We start from the raw sequence: 24,868 nt of genomic DNA on the forward strand, positions 1-24,868 counted from the left end.
ACAGCTCTGTGTCTGGGTCATCATCATCATCCTAGAGATAGATAGATAGATAGTTAGGTACAGCTCTGTGTCTGGGTCATCTTCATCATCCTAGAGATAGATAGATAGATAGTTAGGTACAGCTCTGTGTCTGGGTCATCATCATCATCCTAGAGATAGATAGATAGATAGTTAGGTACAGCTCTGTGTCTGGGTCATCATCATCATTTAGATAGATAGATAGATAGTTAGGTACAGCCAAGTGTCAGGGTCATCCCAGAGAAAGATTGATTGATGTCCGAGTCATCATAATAATAAATAGATAGCTATGACACCTGTCATTTGAGGCCAATAAGAATACAAAAAGTATTCTGGTTAGCAATTTTATTAACTATAACTCAACTCAATAATAACAACAATATAAAGAAAGGATAATATTTTACCTGGTCCAGAAACTGAACATTGCTGTCATTGACCAGCTCTGTTATCATGGGAACATTTGCTCCATACACTGATCCTTGCTACAATATTAAAAAAAAAACAATTTAAAACAAGATTAATTTTTATGAAAACTTGCGCCTTTCAATCTCTTCATTAAAAAGTAATCCCCATTGTAAGCATAAAACCTATATTTTTAAATTCATATAAAGTATAAACACAATACCTCTTTGAAAAGCATGATAATAAATATTATTTCAAAATTATGTTATTTTCATGTCACTTAATAATACCACAAATGTCACCTAAAATTTTTATAAATTTGCCATAATGATGAATATTTAATGACACCGCATTCCTTTTTTTCATAATTCATGTTTTGTAATAACATTATATAGAAATACAAGGATATAATGAATAGCAAAAACATAACAAAAAATTAGACAAATGCAATTTTTGAAAAGCATATTTGAATCTTTCCTTTTTTTAAGGTCTAAACTTTAATTCTAAATAATATTGCATATTTCCTTAAAATATTTAAATATATTTGCTTATTCAACTATAACTAAAAGTTTGTGTATATCACAGACGAAGCTCTGTATAGTGCCTATAAAAAATGACGTAATTCAGGTATTTTGGCCAAAGGTTTTTTAATTTATCCACTTTTTTAAGGGCACTAAAATCCCGAATATAAAGAGCTTCATAACAGATAGGATGAAACAAAGAACTGATGTGTAATTTGTAGAGAAGTTTTGATCCCTTTATCCTTTAAAAAGTACTGCATAGCAGTTATACCTTTCTCTGTAGAACTATTGGTGAGCCCAGAGGGGACAGAGAATCATTTCCACCTCCATCTTAATTACAAATATTTATCATAGTGCGACATATTTCTTCAGTTGCACAAAATTATTTAAACAATAATTTTCAGGAAAAACAACAAGAATGACAACATCCATAAATGGCAAATCTAAAATTGGAATAGTTAATTAAGGGCGAGCAGACAACGTAGGTTATGTAGTAACTGCTTCTTAGTTAAAGAATTCTTTATTTTGAACATTTAACTTTTCAACTTAACAAAATTTCTTTAATTTTATGACAAAAATCAAGGGTTCCATCAAACAGAAAGCTTAAATGAGAATTAAAACTTACTTTGATTTAAAACTCCGATTGTATCATCGAATGTCATAGCCTGAAAAGGTTTTAAAAATCATATTAATTCTTAAACATTATTACTATTTGAAAAGACAAATAATGATAAATGCCTTACCATTCCAAATCCTTGTGGATTAATTTTTTTTTCAAGAAACTGCCCATGTAAGAGATGTGATAGGTAAAGAAATTGAAGTAAATTCAAATAAAAAAGCATATTTAGTAAGATGGAAAGAAATTACTGGAAATGTTTTTCGAAGTCAAATGCTCTGATGTAGTCAAAGATTCATTCATTAATAAAAAGGTAATTTATTGGTACACAATGCTATAAAGAACTTTTAGGCAATTAAAAATAAAAAGCTTAATTTGTAAAAAAAAATTACAAATAGCTAGTCAAATCACCTATTATCAATGAACAGTTTCTTTTCATCATATTTCAATTTGTATAAAATTATTTATGACAGCCTTACTTTTGTAGTCAATTTGATGCCATAGACAAGACACATAAGCCAAATAACAAGACATTTTTTTCAAACATTTCCTGATAAACTTGCAATAGCAATCTTTTTGTTGGATAAAATTATCAAAAAGCTTATTGTTTCTAATATATGTTTAAAAATGAAACATTGAACTAAAAAATACGAAAACATAAAACCAATTAGCTTTCTGAAATAATACATAGTACAATTATATTTTTGTTAAATACTAAATATCTATATCAACTATGTTATAACCCTAGAGGTTCTTTCACTTATATACAGCCAATTTACAAAATAGATAATGTAAAGTCCAAGTAGCACAGCTACTCTTCAACTTGAATATGTCTTTATGTTTCTAGGTCACACCGTTCGAGTAAGTATTGTTATAGCAGTGTCTTAACAAAGTTCCTTTTACACATTTTCTTTAATAATATGTAAATTTGGTTGAATACTCAGGTTGTTGTTTTTGCACTTCTTATATACAAAATTGCCCATGTTATTAATAAAAGCTCAAGTTTCTAAGTTGACTAAAATTCTTAGGTGTCGCCCTTTGCAATATAGTTGTTAGTTATACCATTGTCTTTATTGATAGGCTTAAGCTTGAAAAAGTTATTTCAATATTACTTTTATATTGAGTAATACATAGAAGCCAAAAAGGTTAAGTTTACAATTTTTGTACCTTTGATGACCCACTGTGAAACAAAGCCTTAAAAAATTGCAGTTACAAAAACATAGAAAAATTATATAATAAAAAAAAACATTTTAAGGTTATTAAAAGGGATTTGCAGAAAAAGGATTCTTATATAGGAAGATAAAGGCTTAAAATCTACAATTATTTGTCACATGCTATTAGTTAAAAATCTTTACATAAAAACTTAGAAGTACTATTTTTACTTTCAAAATCAAGCCAGGTGATCAAAAAAGCTCTTATAAAATGCTTATAATAAAAATTCTGAAAAAATATTTTAGTTTTCAACTTTTTTTCAATGGATTAGACTAAAATGATGATTACCTTGATATTTAGAGAGGCTAAGATAGCTTCTTTATCAGCCAATGTTGGATCATCGTTTGAAGGAACCTAAAAATCATTAAATCTTTGAAAAAGAATTATGGATTTTTTATTAAGAATTTATGCAAGGGTAATTGTTTATGAAATTGTTATTTTTTTTTAAAACAAAGACTTTATGAAATGTAATTGTCCCCTCAAATGTTCTTAAACAGTTAATCCATTTCATATTACGGTTTTTCCTTGACGGAGCAACAAGCAATAACTTAAAATTCTATAAAAAAAAATATTAGTCTTTACCTTTGCAGAAAGAATGACACACATATCGCAAAGATTAACATTGACTGCACGCAAGTCTGCTCGACTCAATGGGGAACCCTGAAAACAAGAATATTATGTTATTAATATTATCTGGTCGCTTGAGCAGTCACTTGGTCTGTTGGTAAAATTATTTCTCGTATTCATTCGAATCCGGTGGATAGGAACCGGTTCTCATCCATACGAAATGACTATGTCTAGCATCGAATTATATCCAGCTTTCTACGAATATAAAAATGTACAATCATAAGATTAAGCCAGTTTTTTAGCCGGTGCCTTCGGCACCTCGGGGCTAAAAAAAACTGGTTTTAATCTCAAATTGTATATTCTATATCCGCGGAAAGCCGTTTATAATACGATGCGAGAAATAACTATTAACAAATTCAGAATATATAAGTTACAAAATTTTTAGTTGGTGGACCAAGAATTTAAAAAAAAATTCTGTGCATATTTTTACAAGGTTTAAACACAACCACGTACACATTCATTCAAAATATTTCCAATTAGTAATATAATGACTCTAAATATAAAAACTGACAGCATTAATCAATATGTAATTTTAAAAGTTTATGTCGACAATATGGCATCATTAAAATGTCTTTGTGCTTAAGCTAATATCGATATTAATGACCATTATTGACGTTGACTATTGTATACAGTATGGTTCCTTATTGGATTATTATAAGAAAAAAGGTGACAATATGAACTACTAATGTTGATATAATATATTCACATATATTTGGAATTGTTGACTTTAACCAACGAAAGAAAAAAACATGGTTATAGTTACTGCACTAGAAAAAAATTCAATTAGATTAAATTACTTTAAGTACAAAAAGAAAATATATCTTAAAGTACACATATAAAAGTCATCGCTGCTCTTGAAAATGTAAAAATATTTTTAAATCTCTTGTGAGATATAATCATGAATATAAAATGATATTCATTTTTTGGCATCAAATCCGCAAACTTTGATTATTTATTACAATAGAAAAGCATGAACGTTAAATAAATCTCAAAAAGTGCATAACGAGGTTTCTTTTGAAATAAGATAGTTTTGTTAACAAAGGTTGATAAAAGGTTAAATTAAAACAGGGATGGCAGCCGCGGCTGTATTAAACTACACATTAGAGTAAAACAATAGAGGGGGAAGGGGATAAATAACTGTATGTCCCCTTCCCTAGGACCCTATGCCGACTTTCAGATGGGTCTTTGAAAATTAACCAATAACGTCGGGAATATTAACACAGCCAAGTCGCTGCATAAGAGCATAAAAAAGTTTGCTAGCAGACGAAAAAGGTCCCCAACAGGGGGATTCAGATGGATGTCTGATTACACATTTGTACTATAGATTTATTTTTTCTTCGATCAATAGCCTAACAATGCTAAAGATGTGCGGCTGTGAAGTTCTGAATGAAATCTTTCTGGAAATGCTGCATTCACATTTCATATACAAAAGAATTTCTATCCTTAGTATTCTTATCTTGTAAAAGAACGGAGAGAAACTTTAAAGAGGAGAAACTTCAGAAACTTATTTAATTTAAAATCGTTTTCTAGTTTTTTATTTTTTTATTGTCAATTTTATAATTGATTAATCAAAAAAAAATGTTGCAATAAATAGTTTTTATAAGCCTTCAGGTGAATCAAATAAATCTAAACTTGTATTTAAGATTAACTTATTAATCCATCAAATATAACGTCAGTACTTCCAAAAATTGTTCTTACTTCTCAGTGAAGTGTAGTTTTACTTAATAGACTTACTATAGTACACTATGATTTCCTGTTTTTTCAGCCACCTGGCTTTTTAAGCCGGCTTAAGGAAAACAAAGTGTAAACAATTAATGGGTGTGTAGTGTGAACCATGATGAAAGAAGTTGTAATAGAAACTGCATCAAATTCAAACAAAGCTTTGTTCAATCACATGGACTGCAGAAAAATCATGCTACAGACAAAAAAATTATGATAATAGCCTTGTTAACCTTAGTGCTAGCTATTTTGATATGACTTCAAGACATTTAATTAAATATAAATTAGATATAGGTTTCTGGGATTAGGGTTTTCAACATGATTTTTATATTACAAAGCATATCTGAACATGTAATAAATAAATATCTTTTAACTACCAGTGCCAGGAGGCAATTTTTAAGATGATTAAAGTCCCTCCACAGATTATGACGTCATACGATAAAAAAACAATGAGAGGTCCGCATAAATTTAGCCATTGGTCAAATTCTGTGTATACTTGGCCTCTCATTAGCTATTCTATTGCATGACGTCATAATATGTGGAGGGACTTTAATCATCTTCGGTAATTTTATAATGTTTGATTGATCTTATATCTTCAATGTCACTCTTAGCTTCCATAGTTAGAAATGAAAATCTCAGAGAAAGACTAAAACCTCTTAAGAAAATAACACAAAACAATTCGAGAAAGCTTTATTCAAAGTAAAACTTAATTTGTTTTATCGTGATATCCTGGCTATCATATCTTTAAATTAACATGTAAAAAATGAAATTTGAAGAATAATTTACTAAGTTATTAACAAAGTTTCACAAAAGTAACTTTGCATTTGCACCCAAAGCACCCCATACACCTCACACACCTGCCAATAATTAAAACTTTCAGGGCTCGGCAGACGCGCCTCAGTATAAACCTCAAATTCTAAACTCGTGATCAAAAAAACAACTTTTCGAAAATATCGCTTGACTCTTTGGGAATAGGTTTATAATACACATCCGGCATAATTTTTAAGTTAAAATATGACGATTTCACTGAGGCTTACTCACGACTGAGGTGCGGCTGCCGAGCCCTGAAAACTTCATTAACATTAAAACTTTTTAAAATGCAATTCGTGATTTAGCTTGAGGTATGAGTGAAAAAAATATTAATAGATTCCAGACAACTTTATAAACAACAGACAACTATTTAATTAATTCATAATTGCATTTTCTAAAGGGCCACAATTGTTTTCAAATGCCATATTTATAAACATTATAATATAACATCTTTAGAATGATAAGGAGTGGGATAGAATATTAATTGTACACAATGTTATTTAGAGATGAAAGAATCATTCAGTTTTGTCGATACAGAAATTAATTGTATAAAAAGAAACAGATCTAATTAAAGATAATACTTACATTGAGCACGGATATTTTGGGCAGGTTCTGTAAGGTTTTCCACTCTCTAATTACAAACAATTTTCTCATTTTAAGGATCAAAAAGGAAAACATGAATCTAGGCATGCTTGAGTTGTATTGTCGATTCTATGGATTGTATGTAGATTTCTATAACAATAAGCAATAACATGGATTTTTTAAAGCCATTTTGACATTCAATTTATTCTGGTTATCTTTAGATTTGATAAAAAATATCCTTTATGTCATCTTTGTTATAATAAGAATAATGGTAAATATTAGAAATATTTGTACACCGCGTTACATTTAATAAAGTGAGATCCTGGTTCCTTGTTTGCTATGACATCTTGCAATTTATTAGGCCATAAATAATTGTTAAATTTATGTAGTTTTTCTCTAGAGTATAATAGAATATAAACAAGAAAAAGAATAACAAAACTAATGAATTCCAATTTATGAATAGTTTAAAATTATAAAATTAAAGAATAAAAAAGGACGGAGAAAATCTAAATAGAAAGAAGAGAGTAAATTATAGAAAAAAATAAAGATATAGAAAAAAATAAAGAAAAAGCTAGATATATTGAAGTTAAAAAATAATAATATTATCAAGACAAATGAGAAATTATTTTCCTTCTGATATAATCGACAGAACCCACTATCACAACATGTTTCAACTCATGATAATGAAAGTTGGATGCCCTGAAAAAAAAATATATTTTTTTAATGGACAAAATTAAAGACATTGGATTTTTTTCAATTAAATTTAATTTCCAGCATGTCTACCAATCTAATTCATTAAGCTGTATCAAAAGCAGTTATCCAAAAATACATGTAAGGAATCTTAACCGAACCAATCGCTTATCAAAAAATAGTATTTGCATTAGATATATTTTCCCCAAAGTAAAAATAATCATTATTCTTTATCTTCTAAATATTGATTTTAAATACTATTCTGTTCTTGATTGCAATACACATCATTAAATGTTAAAAGAAAAGGCAGTAGTAGGTTTCGTCGTATTTTCACAGTAGCTTTTCTCTTATTTCTAGAACCCCTTGGGGGCTCTAACCCTGCGGGGCCAATTTCCTAACCCTTTAGGGCAATCTTTAACATTTACTTGAACTTATCTAAAATAACCTATCAAAAGCTACTGTAAAAATATGACGAAACCCGCTATTTCGTTTTATTCCATGATCCAAATACAGAAATGATGCAGCTTGTATGTGGAAAAGTTATTTAGGTAAAACTTGTAATTCTTGAAGCTACGTTGTAAAATTGTGTTACCTGAGGGGCATGACAAGATTACGGAGTCCTATGAGAGGACTATCAGGATCTGCAAACAAACAGACAACCACGTGACCGTTCAAAACTGTCATGGCGGCCTGATTTCGATCCTAAAACAAAAAAATAATTCAAAACTATTCCAAGGATCTTAAAGATAAAAATACAATGAAATAATCTTTCTTCATAATCTATGTGTGGAATTCTGACTTTGGAAACTAAATATTTTATAAATTGGAGGGGGGCTGCTCCATCAGTCCACTAACCTTAACCACTACTGATAAACTATTATTCAAATCTGGTTAGTATTTTATGTTTACCAAATGTAAAGAAATCCTTTTAAAATAAAGAATGAAAATATTTAGCATTATTTACCTAACTAATGAATAATAATAATTGTGCTTTGAGTAATTTGTTTTAAGCTAATGGACAACATCAATTATTTAGAATTTATTGAATACACTGTTGTCCATGCAAGGAGTAATGAGAATGAAGAGTCACAAAATGTGTTTAATTTCTTTCGAATAAAACGTAATAGATATCCATATTGTAAAAATGTATTCTGAAATCTAAATGGTAGAACAAAAATGATGAAAAATAATTTATTTAACTTTTTATTAGCATTATGACCTAATAAGACAAGGATGACAACATCCATGAAAGCGAAGCACTGAAACGGTTGGACAAACGGACATCAACACGTGTTTAGTGTCAGAACTGCATAATCAGAATATTAATGTATTAAGTCAAAGCAAAATTGTAAGTAAATTTGTTGAAAAACTGCTAGATACAGGAAACTATTATGAACATACTTACATTTTTAGAACTTGATTATAGTGTTGCTTCGCTTATAATATTGTACTTTGCTGTCCCAGAAATCAGTTTACCAAAAATCAGATCAATCGGATAATTAGATCATATAAAAATTTGTTGTTAAAAAAGTAAATAAATCAACATGTTTAAAATGGACGATCTATAGGACAGTTCTAACATGCCTAAATTAACGAAAAAAGCTATCCGTTCAGGACGGATGTACGAACGGACGTACGGACGGACCGATCCTTATTATAGAAAAGTTTCGCTTTTAAAAAAGGAAGAACCATTCAACTCTTACAACATTTACTCCAAGAATGCTTTGTTGGAAGATGAGTGTATTGGAAAACCAAATTTAGTATCGAGAATCTTTTGTGAATAATGCAAATTCCTCCACTCAACTCTGTATTTATATTGTATACCCAACACTATGAGCTAACATACCAAGAAAGTTGAATGTATTTGCTGCACTAAAATTAAAACATTATTTTGGGTGTCCGATCATAATTTTAAAAAAAGCAATTATCTTTTTGCTAGAAATCCTTTTATGAAATCAGTGATTTGTACAAAATCCATAAATAATTTTTGCAACAAGTTTGCTTTTACGCAGAATCTTTGGAAATATCCCATTAAAACAAAGTTGCTGGGGAGGAAATTCTATATTTAAGTATGTTACAAAGAGGATTTTCAATTTAACAGATTATTCTTCACATGAAATAAAAAAAATATTCTGAGTTTCTTTTAGTTTAATTTTGTATGTCCAGGATGCCAGCGTGCTAACCCTGTATTTATATTGTATATCCCCCCTCTTCAAAGAATTCAATATGTTGTTCACAATTTACATAAACTCTCAAAAATACAGGGCTAAAATTAAAAGTGCCATTTAAAGTACATGTTAAAATTAATTTAATTAGTTTTAACAAAACAAAAAAAACAAAGTACTTCTCAAATGTGTATTACAAAAGTTTTTAAAAATCCACAAGGTCAAGATCAAGGCTCTGCACCTGCAGACATCAAGTATCAAGCCACCCACAGAGTTTTAAAAAGTTCCAAATTTATGGTAAAAATTTACTTCATGTAAAAGCTCTTTGAGAGAAACAATAAGAATAAAATTTTAGAATTGATAACTATTTTTTATTTATCTTTCATATTTTTACCCTGGTTTCTAAACTAGAACATAAACCAAACCAGAGAACTACTGTTGTAAATTTTTTTTCAACGCACTGTATCTAATAAAATTCTAAGAAAAACGTAGAAACATTCTGTTGTTTTAAATTTTATCAACATCATGAGAAATAGAATAAAAAATGTAAATTTTCTAGAGTACCTAAGCATTTGACTTTCAATGCTAGATAGACTTCATACTTTATACATTTATTTAGTATTGCTATCAGGAGACTTGTTATTTTAATATTGCCTTTTTATACTTCATACCTATAAAATACCATTATATTTTTTTTTATAAAAAATTTGTCCTTAGAAGGTATTCTTTACTAAAATTCTTTACAAATGTTGTTTAAACATTTGTAAAGAATTACGATACGTTACAACTTTTTTGTATGATATAGCTACCCAATCAATTGTTTATGTGAGGCTAAAGTATGCCTATCCATATTTTTATTTAAGTGGTTAGGGAGGGCTATATGACCCTATCCTCATATTTTATATAATAAATGTTTAAATCTAAGTGTAAAACCAGAGAACTACCTGTTGGGGAACTTTTTCGTCTTCTAGAATATTGCTTTATGCTCTTTTGTAGCAACTTGGCTGGTTTAATATTCCCGATGCTATTGGCTGATATTTAAAGACATATTTGGAAGTCGACGCAGAGTGGGGACATACATTTATTTAACCCCTTCCTCATCTATTGTTTTACTCTAATTTTGCTACTTACCAGAATACAGTCTTCAATAGCTCTAGCAGGTGTCCAATGAAACATTCCCGTGCTGTCATATTTCATCTCCGTCTTCTCAAAATCAAAATCTTTTGCCTGAAAATAAATTTGAATCTTCAAAAAAGACAATTGACAATCTTTATTGTAAGACGGTGGTTTCGAATACACGCTGACTTGAATTTTTTTTGTCCAAGAAAAAAAATCTTATGTTTATTTTTCCAATGTTAAAAAATGTAAATCTATCTATATTAAATTAGCTAACCCTGAACCAATAAATGGTTTGGCAAATAAATAGTTTATTTGTGTATGTGTGTGCAACTCTGTGCACCATCGGGTATGTCATCATTTCCTAACAGAAATCAGAAGTGCAATCCAATTATATACAGTAGCAAGCCTTTTATGTCTGTAGCGAAAGATCTCGCTAACCGCTCAACTGATATGGTTCTCCTTCAAAGTGAAGCTTCTTATAGGTCCAGGGATGGTTTCTAACTATTTTGTGGGAGGGTATCTCCAACCTCCCAAGAAAATTCACCTCTAGAAAAAAATTTCCTTTCCTTTTTAAACCTAAACTTGAAATTGGGGGGAAAGGATCGACTCCCCTCCCCCACCTCTATTTTCCTTAGAGGCCTCTAGGGGCGTAACAACTAGTTATTAATAATTGATCAGATAAGAAACGTTATAAATGTCAAAATGTAACTCAATACTCATGACTATGTTTTTTTTAAAAATATTTTGGCGTTTTCATTAAGCTGATTTATGTGGAAATGATGGAACACCACAGCATTGCAAACCAAATAGTTTTTTTCTTATCGAAATTGGAAAATAGAATATGTACCTCCTTACTACATGAAAGCTTCACACTAACAAGGATTTATAGGGATTATTCTATTGCAAGTTTACTAAAGGGGATATGTTTATTTCTACTTATTTTGCAAAGTATCCTTTATTCGATATTTGGGAAGGAATTGTCGAAAAAATATGGTTCAATATAAATCCAAAGATACACAACTAAAATAAAGATTAATAACAGAAAAGGCAGGAAGGGGAATTGAAATGTAAATTACACTGGTACACATAGTTCACCACTGCGTTATCTAATTCGTCAGATGAATATTTAAATTTCTATTAGTTCTGTCAATTTATAAGGTAGTTTCTAAATTTTTAGACTAATAATTTAATCCGTTTCATTATCCTTTAAGATCTTTGATATTTATAGGTAGACGTTATGTAAAGATATTGTAAATTAAAACCTGATCGTCAGCTATGCCTACTTCCATTTTAGCGCTCTTCTGTTGAACTGCAGCTTTGTTCGTTGGCCTAGAAATACAAAATTTTCTTTGTTAAATGTTATATTAATATTGGAAATCAAAAAAGTTTCTTTGTTATATGTTATATTAATATTGGAAATCAAAAAAGTTTTTTTTTAAAATTATTCAATTGACTAGAAATACTGCAAAAGTAGAAATTATAAATCAATTGGAATTTATTACTTTGTAAAAGTAAAATAATCTCAATGATGCCCCTTAGTAGCTATAAAGAGAGGGGTAGGTTTCTGGTAAAAACCGTAAAGGTTATGTGTTATAAGTAAAAAACAGTAGTAGAACGTTAAAAATGTATGTGAACTTTAAAAAAAAAATTTTGTCTATAGTTCTTTTCAATAAGAAATACACATATTTAGTGAATATTATCGTTCTACTACTATTTTTAAGCCTTAAAACACACACCTTTACGGATTCTACCAGAAACCTACCCCTCTCTTTGAGAAGACAATTAAAATATTTGAACGCCTTTACAAAGTAACTTTATATTATTAATTCAAGTTTCATTATATTAAAAAGGTGACTGTAAACTAATGACCAAATAAGACTATTAGAGTAGTTTAGCCACCTACAAACATTTATAATCGTGCAACATTTAGAGGAATATATAAATAGGATAAATTATGGATAACTAACAACATATTTTGGATAACAACATTGATAGAAAAAAACATCAAATTATCTACAAACACATTTTTATTTGGGGTTATTAATAGTTTTATACTTACTTCCAGTCTACATTTTTATAATTTATTAATAACAAAAATACAATACTTCTTTTTTTGATTAGAACTAGTAATTTGGCTAAAACGCCAAAAAATTTCTTTTATTCTTTGGGAACTATTTAAAAGACACTTTCTTCTATTTTTCATGTTCTTGTGTATGCTGTATAGCCTAGGACATGAAAATTTAACTTTAAAAGTATATAAAGATGAAATAATAGATAAATAATTTAAGAGGAGTTTCCTGAAAGAAAAAATGTATTTTTATTTATTTGAATATGATGTGTAGGGATACATATGTATATGTCATCAAAACGAGCGAATTAATAGTTATTTATAGCATCGTATTATAGACAGCTTTCCGCGGTTATAAAATGAAAAAAATAAAAGTTAAAAACCAGTTTTGTTAGTCCCGAGAATGAGATGCCAAAGATTTTAATCATTTTATTATAGGCTTTCTTTTCATATGTAAAGTTTTTGCTACTTATGGAAATAACTATTCTTGTTAGCACATGTTAATATAATCAAAATCTTAAATTAAACACTTAATCATGCATTAAGAGGAATAATTTAATCATGCAAGGTTTCAATTAATTTCAAAGCAATTAAAATATCAATAAAAACAAAAATGCTGAACAAATTGATCAATTAGTTAACTTTAAAGATCAGTAAAGCAAAAAGATAAGATTGCAGACATATGTAAACATATTGAACTAAAATTGATTCTGTAATCTAAAATTTGAAATGAAATGATAAATGATGCGAGAAATATTCAAATTCTGTTCACCCAAAAGTCAAATTAATTTAAGAATTCTTCATCCAAACGTAACCGTCAGTCTAGGATGTTACGTATAGAGAAATTTGTTAAAATATCAGGAACAAGGTCGTGGCAGTTGCTTGATTCATTCTTTTTAGTGCGACTCGGCTGCAGAATTGTTGTAATGTTCAACTACTTATCTTTACTTATGAGCAATTCCGGATTCAGCTGTGTTATGTTTAAAATTGACCGAGCATTTGTAGCTACGGGTCAGGATATTTATTATACTGCGACTGAACGCTGCTTGGGCTGAATTGTTAGAAACTATAAATTACATTTTTAAAAAAATACCAATAAAGTATATGACAAGAAAAATCTTGGTAATATTGGTTTAAAAAAGTGCTAGAAAAGTGCCAATTTGTAACTTATAAGATAGATGCATAGTGGGGCAAATAAACCATAAAAACCTCGAAACTGCTCTTTTTATTATCTACGCCAAAGCCATTTGTTTATAAATTTGCATATATATTGGACATTAAAGATGCCAGGCAAATAAAGTTCTATTTATCTTGATGTAGAGCTTGTATTTTTATGCAGGGTTTGGCAGCTGCAGCCGCTTTATAGCATTTGTAATCTGCAGCCGAAAATTCAGCGACTGCTCTAAGCATCATACTAAGACGACATTGAAAAGCTGCAATTTGAAAGTAATTCATATTTCTTCAATGATTAAAAATACTAATAAATTTAAATCTTAATCCTTATTGCAAACCTATTGGTTTTTTTTTCCACTGACATTAGACTAAGCTACGCAAACTCAATTCTTTAGTGGCTGCCAATCCATGGTTATTAGATTTAGTATTATCTGTAATGTTTACTTCTAGGTATTCTCTTATTTATGCATTGCAGTGTTTACAATTTTTGCAAAAAAAGCTAGTTTACAAATTTACAACAAAAGATTAAAAAATCATAAAAGTTTTGATGCAAAAGTATAATTTTATGAATAAGTAGAAATAAAAATGTTATGACTATAATAAGAATTTAAAATAAAACATCTTAGATAAATATTAAGCAATGAAAAAAAATATTTTGTTTTTAACAAATTAAAGCCTCATACAGTTAAAAATGTGAAAACTAACTGTATAAAACTTTGAATATTAGCTGATGGCAAGCAGAGGTCTGATAATGAAAAACCATATTAAACATTAAGTTGATAATAAATACATAAATAGGTTGACACATATAAAACACCAATGTTAACTACAGAGGAAGGAAAGGTAGAAAAATGAATTAGCCTTCAAGTCTTTTCAACTACAGATGTTTATAACAAATATACATTAAAATAAATAAATTATTGATGTTCAAACTGCCCTTTTGTTCTTTGGTTAAGTTAAGGTTAGGTTAGGTTGGGTAAGTCATGCAAGGTATAGCCCTATGAGTGATTAGTTTAGTTCGAGTAAAAGAGGCACTATTTAATAGCAGTGTACATTGAAATATTTTTCCAAAATAAAAGTTTGTCTCGATAAATTTAATTTGAAATTAAATATTTGCATCCCTAAGTAAATTGAGAAATATACACAGTTGTATTATATAATCATAAAGGTAGGGGATGTTAGACTAAGTTCCAATTTTTTTAATTATGTTCTCTTATTAGTATGCTTAAAAACAGTGGGCACTTTTATTAAATCTTTATTGGTTGGGTGGCAAACAAGCATTTTATCTGCAGAAAAAGAAATTTAGTTTATCATCATGTGGAATGTACATCAATTTATTGTTATTTCTAGGAAACATCTGTAGTTGAATACTTGTGAAGGCCATGTTAATATGAAAATCCTACATAAGCTTTTTGACTTCATAAGAAAGATGATATCCACCATAGGATGTATCATCAAGTAGTCGTGTAGGTCCACTCAACCTGAAGTAGTTAGTAACAATAAAACCTGAGCTCCTACACAAACTAACCATTCATGTTGTTAGTATTTTTATAAAACTCGTATAAATGGTAATAAACTCTATTCTGTGAAAAATTGAGCCATATTTGAGAATCTATGAATCCATGATTATGCTAATCCTACTCTTGAGAACCTGACTTAAATATTTGTCCAATGCGGACCACAAACACACCCACACACACACACACACCACCCACACACAAAAAGACACACACTTGGAAATGGTGGATTAGAACAGATTTAAAGTTGTCCATCTGATACACACAAACAAAATACAAAATAACAAGCTCAAAAACTTTCAATTAGTAACGTGGCCAGATAAAAGCATTATTTCGTTGAAAAATTTGATTTACAAAAATAGCCGATTTGCGTAACAAGCAAAGAATTTGAAGTGGTGAAAATACTTTTTTTGTTCAAGTTAGTGTCCATTTAAATTAATTAGTAAGAACTATACAAGTATATTAGTTAATTAAAATCCCTAAACCATAATTTCTAATATTTAAAAAAAAATGTCCTACCTTCCATTCATGCTTGGCTTTACATCTTCTTTAACAGAAACATTTTTCTTCAGAGCGTTGGGACCTTTAGCCCCAGTAGCCAGGGAGGATTGGGGTTGTACTGGTCCTCCAGGCTTCGTATTTGCCACTAAAAATTTTATATGATATCAACATGTATTGTAAACTAAAAGTTAAATATTAAAAAGAAAGAATGAATTTTTAAAGTGTACAATATCACAAAAAAGCTTGCATATTTAAATATTCATTCCTTGCTTTTATTTATATTTAGAGTTTTAAATATAAGTTTGTACATTTAAAGCAGTTTGACTAAAACGTCGCATTTGACAAAACACAGCTAAATATGATAATACAAATACGCTATCAATTTTTATTATTTTTTCTCTAAGCCCTTTAAGATGAAAAAATGTCGAGCAATTTTACCACTCTATTAGGTATTGATTTTCCTGTAATATTTTTTTATAAAACGTATAACATATATGTGATCTTACCCTCTCTTTAATACATCTTATCACAAACAAAGAAGAAACAGGCAAAATAAAAGTATAAAGTTTTAGTCTTTTTTCTATTTATGAAAAGCATGCAAATAAGGCATAGGCAATTAAATAAATAGAGCAGAAATAATTATCAATTATGATAAGTACACACCAAGCAGTTTTTCTAATTTAATTTTTCTAAATGAATATGAATGAAAACATGCTTTAGTGACACAAAATTTGTTTATATCCATGCACTAGGAACAATGTCAAGTTTTATTCCTATAATTTAGTATTTGTATTTTATATAATTTTAGATTCACAATACTATTTCAATGCTAATCTTTAATAATTGCATTGATACCATATGTAACATAAAACCTATTTTTCATCTTCAACAATCAAAACCTTTTAATTGATTAACATATATACCATCGCCAATGATTTAACGCCTTTTTACATACATATATAGAGGTAACATGTGTTTAGTTTCACTTTTAGTTTCATCATTTTAACAAGAAAATAAATGTAATAAGTGCCACAAAACATTGTGAAATAAAAATGTTGAAAAGTTTCCACCATTGCACAATCCTGGCACAGTCAGAACAAAATTCAAACATAGAATTTAAATCTTTACAAAAGAAACAAAAAACCAAATAAATTCATAACAAAGCAGAATTGAAATGATGAAAAATTATTGAGAAAAAATGTGTAGTTTTACTTGCAAAAGTTCTGTTTAATATTAGAATAGAAATTGTGCGTCTTGCATTGCTTAGTTTATATACAAAAATAAACTTCAAAAAATTAAATAAAATGAAGCAAGATAAAATGTTTGATCAAGACCTTTTTCAAAATTCTAGATAAGTGATAAAATTACCAAAAAGCAAACTGAATAAAATAAACCAAGATAAAACCATACTTAAGAAACTGAAAATAATTGTTTTAATCTTTGTTTGTAAACTTACATAATTTTTCTTCCTCCCTGTGTTCACCTAAAATTATTTCTTTCTTATTTCTTATTTATTTAATGTTATGACAATTTAAAAAAAAACTTACTCATTAAAGGGGGGAAAATCACAACACGAAACAATTAACAGAATCATGGAAAAGAAACAAGAAAACTATTTTTGAACACTGACAAAATCAATTTTATTTGCCACTGGATCACTTAGAACCCCACCCTCCCTCATCCTCATTCTTTATCTTAAACTAGCGGCTACGCCCCTAGAGGCCTCTAGTGGCACTTTAAATGTTTTTGTTTGTTAAAGTTAATTTTTTATGTACGATACCACCTTATTTGACGTTGAAGTCTCCCTTAAATTTTTAAAAATTTCGATTTTTTTGTCATTTCTCTTGGGAGGGTGGTGGTACCCTCCCCAAAAATAGTTATAAACCTTCCCGGGACTTATGAGAAGCTACCCTGTTAAGGAGAACCCGATCGGTTCAGCGGTTAGCAAGATCCTTCGGTACAGACACACACACAGATACACACACAGATAACTAACTAACTCATAAAACTCTTACCATGAGTGATATTATTCCTGAACCTATTTTACCTAAATAAAGCTTATCAATCATTGAAAACTCAATTAAACATTAAGGGAGCCTATAAGTGGTCCAATGGCAAAAAGATAAAAATACTAAATCTTGATGCATTGAAATGGAATTTGCAATAAACATTTGAATATCCCTCTAAAAGTTTAATATTTACTAGGCCTTCATAATATACTTTTACCGTCACCCCCCAAAAAAACTTGCAATAAACATTTGAATATCCCTCTAAAAGTTTAATATTTACTAGGCCTTCATAATATACTTTTACCGTCACCCCCCAAAAAAACTTCCCCTTTAATGAATAAGGTTCTAGAAATTTTTAAAGCTAAAGAAAGAAAAGCACTTTTGACAAAACAGAAGCAAAATTGTGAATTTTAGCAAAGCAAGTAAATAAGGTGAACATAAATTTATTTTTTTGACCTAATTCATAATTTTTATCTTTGTGAATAGTTTTTTCTCTTGAATCACTTTTCTTAAATTATTCTAAAAAATTTCTTTTAGCTAAGTCCTTTAAATCATGCAAAATAATATATTTATCAGTTTAATTAAGCTAACTTTAGACTTTACATTGTAATTTTTGGAACAAGAATAAACAAAAGCAATTGCTAAGACAATAAAGTTCTCAATTATATCTTGAAGCTACTTTATCTAAAGAACGACAAAATGATGATTAGTTTTAAAAGCTGAATTTTAAAGGCCTAGAATTTAAATACCATATTGAATATTCTATTTATTATTTGAAGCAATGAAACTATTGTGCAATTTAAAAAGTGATCACTAAGGTTCCTATTTCAGCATTCAAAATATTTCATTAAAAAAATCAGACATATTTTGTTCTTGAGTTTGTCTGAAGTAGAAAAATTATATTATTTTAGATTACGACCTACTATAAAAATGTATTTATTATTGATCTGAAATTGGTTTTGATAAATGTTGAAATGTGAACCAGTCTGACAAGTGAATAACTAGTTATAAATGGTGTCCAACCAGTAGGGTGGTTCAAACTTACTGAAAATATTTTGTAAATCATCAACACCTAGATAATCATTATTAGTATTCTCTTTTTTATCATTTGCATAAATAATTATTTGTAAATATGATAAGATATGATCATATGATTCTAAATACACACCAAACACAAACGAGTAACATCAAAGAGTGATTTTTCAACCAGAATTGCTAGATTTTTATTTTGTAAATTGATTATAATACCATAAAGATATTTTGATTTACAAAGCCTTAATAAAAAACTTGTTTTTACTTATGATGAAACATCTCATCATTGCAAGTTCAACACTGAAGTACCATTTTTACAAAGGAAAATTAATTTTGATTTAGTATAATAAAATTTTTAAGAAATATCTTTATACCATTACAATCAAATAAAATTAAAATCTTTTTCATTTCTCTCCCGAAGAATTATCTTACAAACCAAATGATATTAATAAAATGCAGTTATTTTTCATTCTCAAACAGATTTTATTTCCATTTGGGTAATTTTATTAATCCCTAATAAAATATATTCAACCTTATGTGAATATGGTAAGATAAGTTGAATTCAAAGGATTTTTATTTCTTGGAAGATATGAATTATGTGTCTCCTTCTAAAATCCTCTTATACAAGAATGTAAAAACTAATTCAATATCTAAATGTGAATTTTTTCTTCTTTTTTAAAAACATTTTTTTCCTTATAAAAGAGAGAGAAATGTAGCTCCAAAAAGAGCTTTTGTACTTGCAAAGCATGTGCTGTGCATCTTATTTTTGTTTCTTTGTATCATTGAATCTCAGTAGTTTGTGAATAACAATATCGGTCATTTTATTAATACTCATTAAGGTCCTTTTTATATTGCCATGCTCCTGATTTTTTTTATTGTACTCTTTTTATTTTTTTTAAATGACCAAAAATTGTTAATTGTAAGACAGAAGGAGTAGGATAACAATGATATTGGACAAGAATCTGCGACAATCACGCAATAAACTAGACATTCACGCAGCTGCAGCCTTAGAACAGTTTTCTATACTTTCAGTCAATACCTTTAGTTTTTATTTCAGGCTTAGTTTATATTCAAGGATGTTAATATACATTGGTAGATTGTGGCAAAATAGATATGTTTATTAGAATTATGTTTCCTTAAATATAATCCAAGTTTTTTAACAATAGTATCATGCATAATAGACCTTTTGATGGTCAATATTTAGATCATTAAAAATCTTCAACAAAATTTGGACATTTCAAAAAATAGATTTTGAACTGAAAGTATTAACCACATCTAAACTATCTTTTATCTTCAATTTGAAAAGACAATTTGTTGTAATTAGAATTTGCTAAAATTGTGTGTTTTGTATTGTATGTGTTATTATTATTATATAAATGATATAAAAACTCACTGGCTCGTCCCACAAGCTGTATTGCTCTCACTCCTTTTCGAAAAGTTGCCACTGCACCAAACAAACAGGAAAATGTTAGTCAAAAGAAATGGTCATTTCTAAAGCACATCTTTATTTACTAACAGAATTAGTGAAAGAAATCTTTTAAATTAAAATAATTTTTAAATATTCGGATTGTACATAAAGATGCGATTTAAACATTAAAAAAAGTTTTAAAAATCAAGATTAAAAAATTCTTAAAACAGGATAATAATGACTTAACAACAGTTATTGGATTTCTATCATAATTTAACTAATTTATCAAATCCAGGTTCTGAAAACAGGGTATAATTATTTAATATTACTTTATGTACACATTATTAAATGTACATTAACTAGGTCATTAATGTTAATCAACTAAATTTTGATCTAGGCATTAAACAAATCAAAGGTTAGATTTTGTATAAGTGCAGCTTCTCTATATTTAGGGTATATCGTATGTCCGTCACATCAGAAAACCATTCCTTTCTCTCCCCTCTCCATAATATTTAATGAAATTTATCCACCCATACACAACCAGTAACAGTTTTCTGTAACTTTTTCAGAAATAGCTAAGCATTAAATTTTAACTTTAGATATGAGGCTTTTTATTAAAATTACATATTAGCTAATTCATTAGCTCTTTAACTTTTAAATTGTCGCAGGTTTGTATACATTTCGCTACTTATGAACAAAATTGCTCTCGTTTTGATTTTGTTGTAGATATTGTACTAATGCCTATTACAAAATTATTATAAATTAATCCTAAAATAAACACCGAGATAGGTTAGAAAGATATGATCTGAAATATTTTAGGGAAAACAAATGTTAGTTTAAAGACTTTGTAAAAAGTATTTCAAAAATGTGTTCATCATATTGTATCAACTCTGACGGAAAGACAACAACTTTTGACATCAGAAAAATTACTGTTTAAAAAAATATCTTAACTTTTAATACAATTTCCTTAAACAATAATTTTTATCTTGCCCTTTTTATGAAAACAATCTTATCAGGAGAGTTAGTCAAAAAAGTTAAATCACCATGAAAAATTCTTAATAAAAAGGAAATTAAAAAACACTGCCAATCTTTTCTTTAATTTACCCCCATTTGTTTTCCCCCGTGCTGTTATTTGAGTTGAAATCTCTTGACTCTTAAGGACAGAGTGCAGCATCAAGCCTCCAACGACTAAAATCACACAGGGAGCAGGGTTAAGGTTAAAATCTTTCAAATCTAATTAAGTATTATGATCTCAAATTGATGAACAACTGGCCAGATATATGATTTGTATATGAACCATTTTATTGAAAATAAAAATATCAATTCTAATCGGATCTCTTCATGAACGAGTGTGTTTATGAGTTTAACAACAAGGGCAGTGAACGATACTTAATTCTGGTGATGTTAATATAATTTTTGTTTGGTTTTAGATGTAGTAGTCCACTGATACAAAAAAAATTATGATTCATCAAACATTTGTTGGCCTTGAAGTGTTAAAGGTCCAGACCAACAATAAAAGAATTACTCGTTTGATTGTTATTCTTATCTTTGTGAACAATTTCTATAAAACCATACTAGAAATATTTTTCACCAGGTTAAAAACTGTTTTGATACAACACCGGAAGGTAATCTAATTTTGAGACAAGATGAAAATAGATTTACTGTAATTTAAAAAATATAATTTGCAAAAATATTTTTTTAAAATAGTTATCAAATGTAGTCTAAATTGAATAAAATTAATTATTGTATTGTAGACTTAAGTAAAGCCTTTAACGATTTTTTATCTCTCTTCAAATTTAACAACACTCGTTCATAAATAGTATCCTATAAATTGGCCAACAAAGTTACAGTTTTCTTATGTTTTATTCCATTCAAATGTTATTTCTTAAATGTAAACATACGAACCCAAATTATTAATAGCCTTTTACTTTTAAGTTTACTTGATATTATTGAAGCCAAGAAAATAAATATTTATTCTACAAAATAAATAAATCTTAAATTATAAAAAAGATAAGAAAAAGTTTGGAAAGGTATGTTTAATGTCGAATAAAATAGCAATTATTTCTAAACAAATAAATTTAAAATCAAAAACTCTTACAGAATCAATGATCCCAGATTGAAAAAAAAATATTTGAGTAAAGTCAAAATGAATTATAATATAACTGAAATGATTAGTATAAAATCCTATTCTAAAGGCAATTATTTGATCTAATAAACATTTTCAGGAATATTTAGTTAAAAACTATTCTATTCACTCAAATATGGATTTTTAAAACTAAATCTATTTATATCAAGCCAGAAAAGGAAAGTTAAGTCATTTATGATTACTTCTAATTTAAATTATTTACACCTAAGTATTATGAAGGAAAGAAGAATAAATTATAATACCAAGCCTATGATGTATGTATTATATGGCCAGAAGTATTAACACCAACTTTTCAAGACTAATAATTCTTCCCAATGTCAAAACTGTATAAAATCCTATTCTAAAGGCAATTATTTGATCTAATAAATATTTTCAGGAATATTTAGTTAAAAACTATTCAATTCACTCAAATATGGATTTTTAAAACTAAATCTATTTATATCAAGCCAGAAAAGGAAAGTTAAGTCATTTATGATTACTTCTAATTTAAATTATTTACACCTAAGTATTATGAAGGAAAGAAGAATAAATTATAATACCAAGCCTATGATGTATGTATTATATGGCCAGAAGTATTAACACCAACTTTTCAAGACTAATAATTCTTCCCAATGTCAAAACTGTATTCAAGTAGAGAGAACTATGCCCCAGTAAATAAAGAAAGAAAGAAAGGAAATAAGAAAAATAGAAATCTATTCTTGCTACAACCTAAATACAAATAGTTAAATAACTGAGCGAAAGAAGTAACTTATCTATTATCATAGAGAAGTAAAAATATGATTAGGGTGATTAAGCAGTACATAAAGTTAAATTTTAATTAATAAAATGTGAAAATGTACTTACAATTCTTGCATTTACATTTCTTGATTTGGTTTTCATCTTTTACATCTTCATGACAGGCCTTGCAGTAAAACCAAGCTCTAAATTAATAATTTTGGTTACAGGATGTCTGTAAGAACACCAAAGCAGAATACTAACTCTTTGATAAAGTTCTAAAACAACATACTTTTGTTTTATCCTGTTTTATCACATTACATGCCACAACTCAAAGACTTTTTAAATTTGTTATTTGTTTATCTAAATTAGATCTATTTCTTTTAGTTTCTCGTGTACTTTACTTTACAAATAAATAATAGATCTAGTTTTGACTCAATAGATTGGTAAAAGTTAGAAAACATTGTTGTATAAAAGTTGAATGATGTATGGAATTGGAGAAGGAACAATAAAGAGCAACAGGATTTTGTACATCAAATTTGATTTTTTAAAAAAGCTACCATCAAGTTAATTAAGTTTAATGAACCAAAAACTCGTAAAGTACAAAATATTGGTACTATTGTTGTTGACCAATTAAAATTAAACTTGTTTAAAAGTTTTTAATTGATCTGGAACCTGACAATGGACTCTTACAAAACTTTCGGGTGGTCACACTCACAATTTAGAAATATGTTAATTATAATTTGGTGTACTCACAAATAGATTTGTAATTCCAAGGAGTGAGAAGGCAAAACAAGGAAATATTAATAAGATAGATGGGAGGATAATAGTAATTTAAAAGTTAGAGTCTATAAAGAAATTGTGTCAAGGTTAAACAAATTAAATCTAGAAATCAAATTATGTTGATTAATTTATTCAAGACTTAATTAGACTTAATTTCTATGATAATTTATCTACATAAATATTTTGGACATATAAGTAATGGTTCATGTAAACAACAGCTTTGTTGAAACTGGAAATAAAGTCATCTTGTTATCTACCATACGAGAATAACCAACTTATTTTTGTTATGTGCTGAAAAAGTGCAAAATTTATGCAAATTTGGTAAAAATTTAATACCAATTTATTTCTATGATTACTCAAATGGAATTATAAATGGAATAAATAAATGTCATAAGTCTAAAGGCACAAATTTGTTAAAACCTAACCTTAGTAAAAACTTAAATTTTGTTAGGGGAACACATATTTTTTGTTGAATTGAGTAATTGCCTCTTAGTGATGGTACATAACAGTTTTAAGGTCCCGTATTTACTACGGGGGGGGGGGGGTGAATTATGATTTGTAATAAATCCAAATCTTCTTCTACTAATTACTAATATCAAGACAATTAAAACTGACACATTTTCAAATCATTTTGATAATTCTTCTTTCAGAATGAGAATTACTGACCTTTTAACTTCCTCGGCTGATTGTGCAATGAAGAAGCCAACAGTGTTTGCAGGAATCTTCGCGCCTCGAGGGTTAATTGATATCTAAAAAAAATAATATTTTATTTATATCGTTATCTTAAAATCAGGGTTGGCAGCAGTTCTATGACAGCTAGAGCTAATAAATGTTGCATATTTTCACAATATTTTTTAAAAACCCGCAGCTGCAATAAAATCCGGGCCGAAATAATAATAATTTTTCACTGCAAGACAATAATTAAAGCTGAACTTTATTTTTATCATTTTGAATTATATTTTAAAAATCTTTAAAACTGATTTTGAAATATGCCTGAGGCCATTTTCTTGTTGCAATTTTGCATTATTCTTTTTTT

General features: G+C 28.3%; 1 protein-coding gene across 31 annotated transcripts in view; it reads right to left on the reverse strand.

The window, feature by feature from the left end:
- slo (calcium-activated potassium channel slo) overlaps positions 1-24,868 on the reverse strand; it is a 99,587-nt gene that overhangs the window by 15,926 nt on the left and 58,793 nt on the right. For 14 of the 31 annotated variants that reach the window (XR_013881018.1, XR_013881017.1, XM_080165919.1 and 11 more), the window contains 18 exons: positions 24,499-24,581; positions 23,179-23,255; positions 20,175-20,225; positions 18,795-18,821; positions 17,197-17,223; positions 15,759-15,885; positions 15,126-15,203; positions 11,744-11,810; positions 10,494-10,589; positions 7,790-7,899; positions 7,138-7,206; positions 6,511-6,556; positions 3,352-3,429; positions 3,058-3,123; positions 2,725-2,751; positions 1,567-1,606; positions 1,213-1,271; positions 423-500 (listed from right to left, as the gene is read on the reverse strand). Coding sequence is in view for 28 of the 31 variants with exons in the window: in XM_080165919.1 (XP_080022045.1) it covers positions 423-500; positions 1,213-1,271; positions 1,567-1,606; positions 2,725-2,751; positions 3,058-3,123; positions 3,352-3,429; positions 6,511-6,556; positions 7,138-7,206; positions 7,790-7,899; positions 10,494-10,589; positions 11,744-11,810; positions 15,126-15,203; positions 15,759-15,885; positions 17,197-17,223; positions 18,795-18,821; positions 20,175-20,225; positions 23,179-23,255; positions 24,499-24,581 (1,206 nt within the window). In the remaining 3 variants the exon portion in view is untranslated. Of the gene's footprint in view, positions 1-422; positions 501-1,212; positions 1,272-1,566; positions 1,607-2,724; positions 2,752-3,057; positions 3,124-3,351; positions 3,430-6,510; positions 6,557-7,137; positions 7,207-7,789; positions 7,900-10,493; positions 10,590-11,743; positions 11,811-15,125; positions 15,204-15,758; positions 15,886-17,196; positions 17,224-18,794; positions 18,822-20,174; positions 20,226-21,293; positions 21,378-23,178; positions 23,256-24,498; positions 24,582-24,868 lie in introns of all 31 variants that reach the window. The other 17 variants (XR_013881019.1, XM_080165939.1, XM_080165922.1 and 14 more) reach the window with 11 other exon arrangements.

The sequence above is a fragment of the Acartia tonsa genome, chromosome 7, assembly GCF_053477335.1.
Source record: "Acartia tonsa isolate MP-2025a chromosome 7, ASM5347733v1, whole genome shotgun sequence".
Lineage (NCBI taxonomy): Eukaryota > Metazoa > Arthropoda > Copepoda > Calanoida > Acartiidae > Acartia > Acartia tonsa.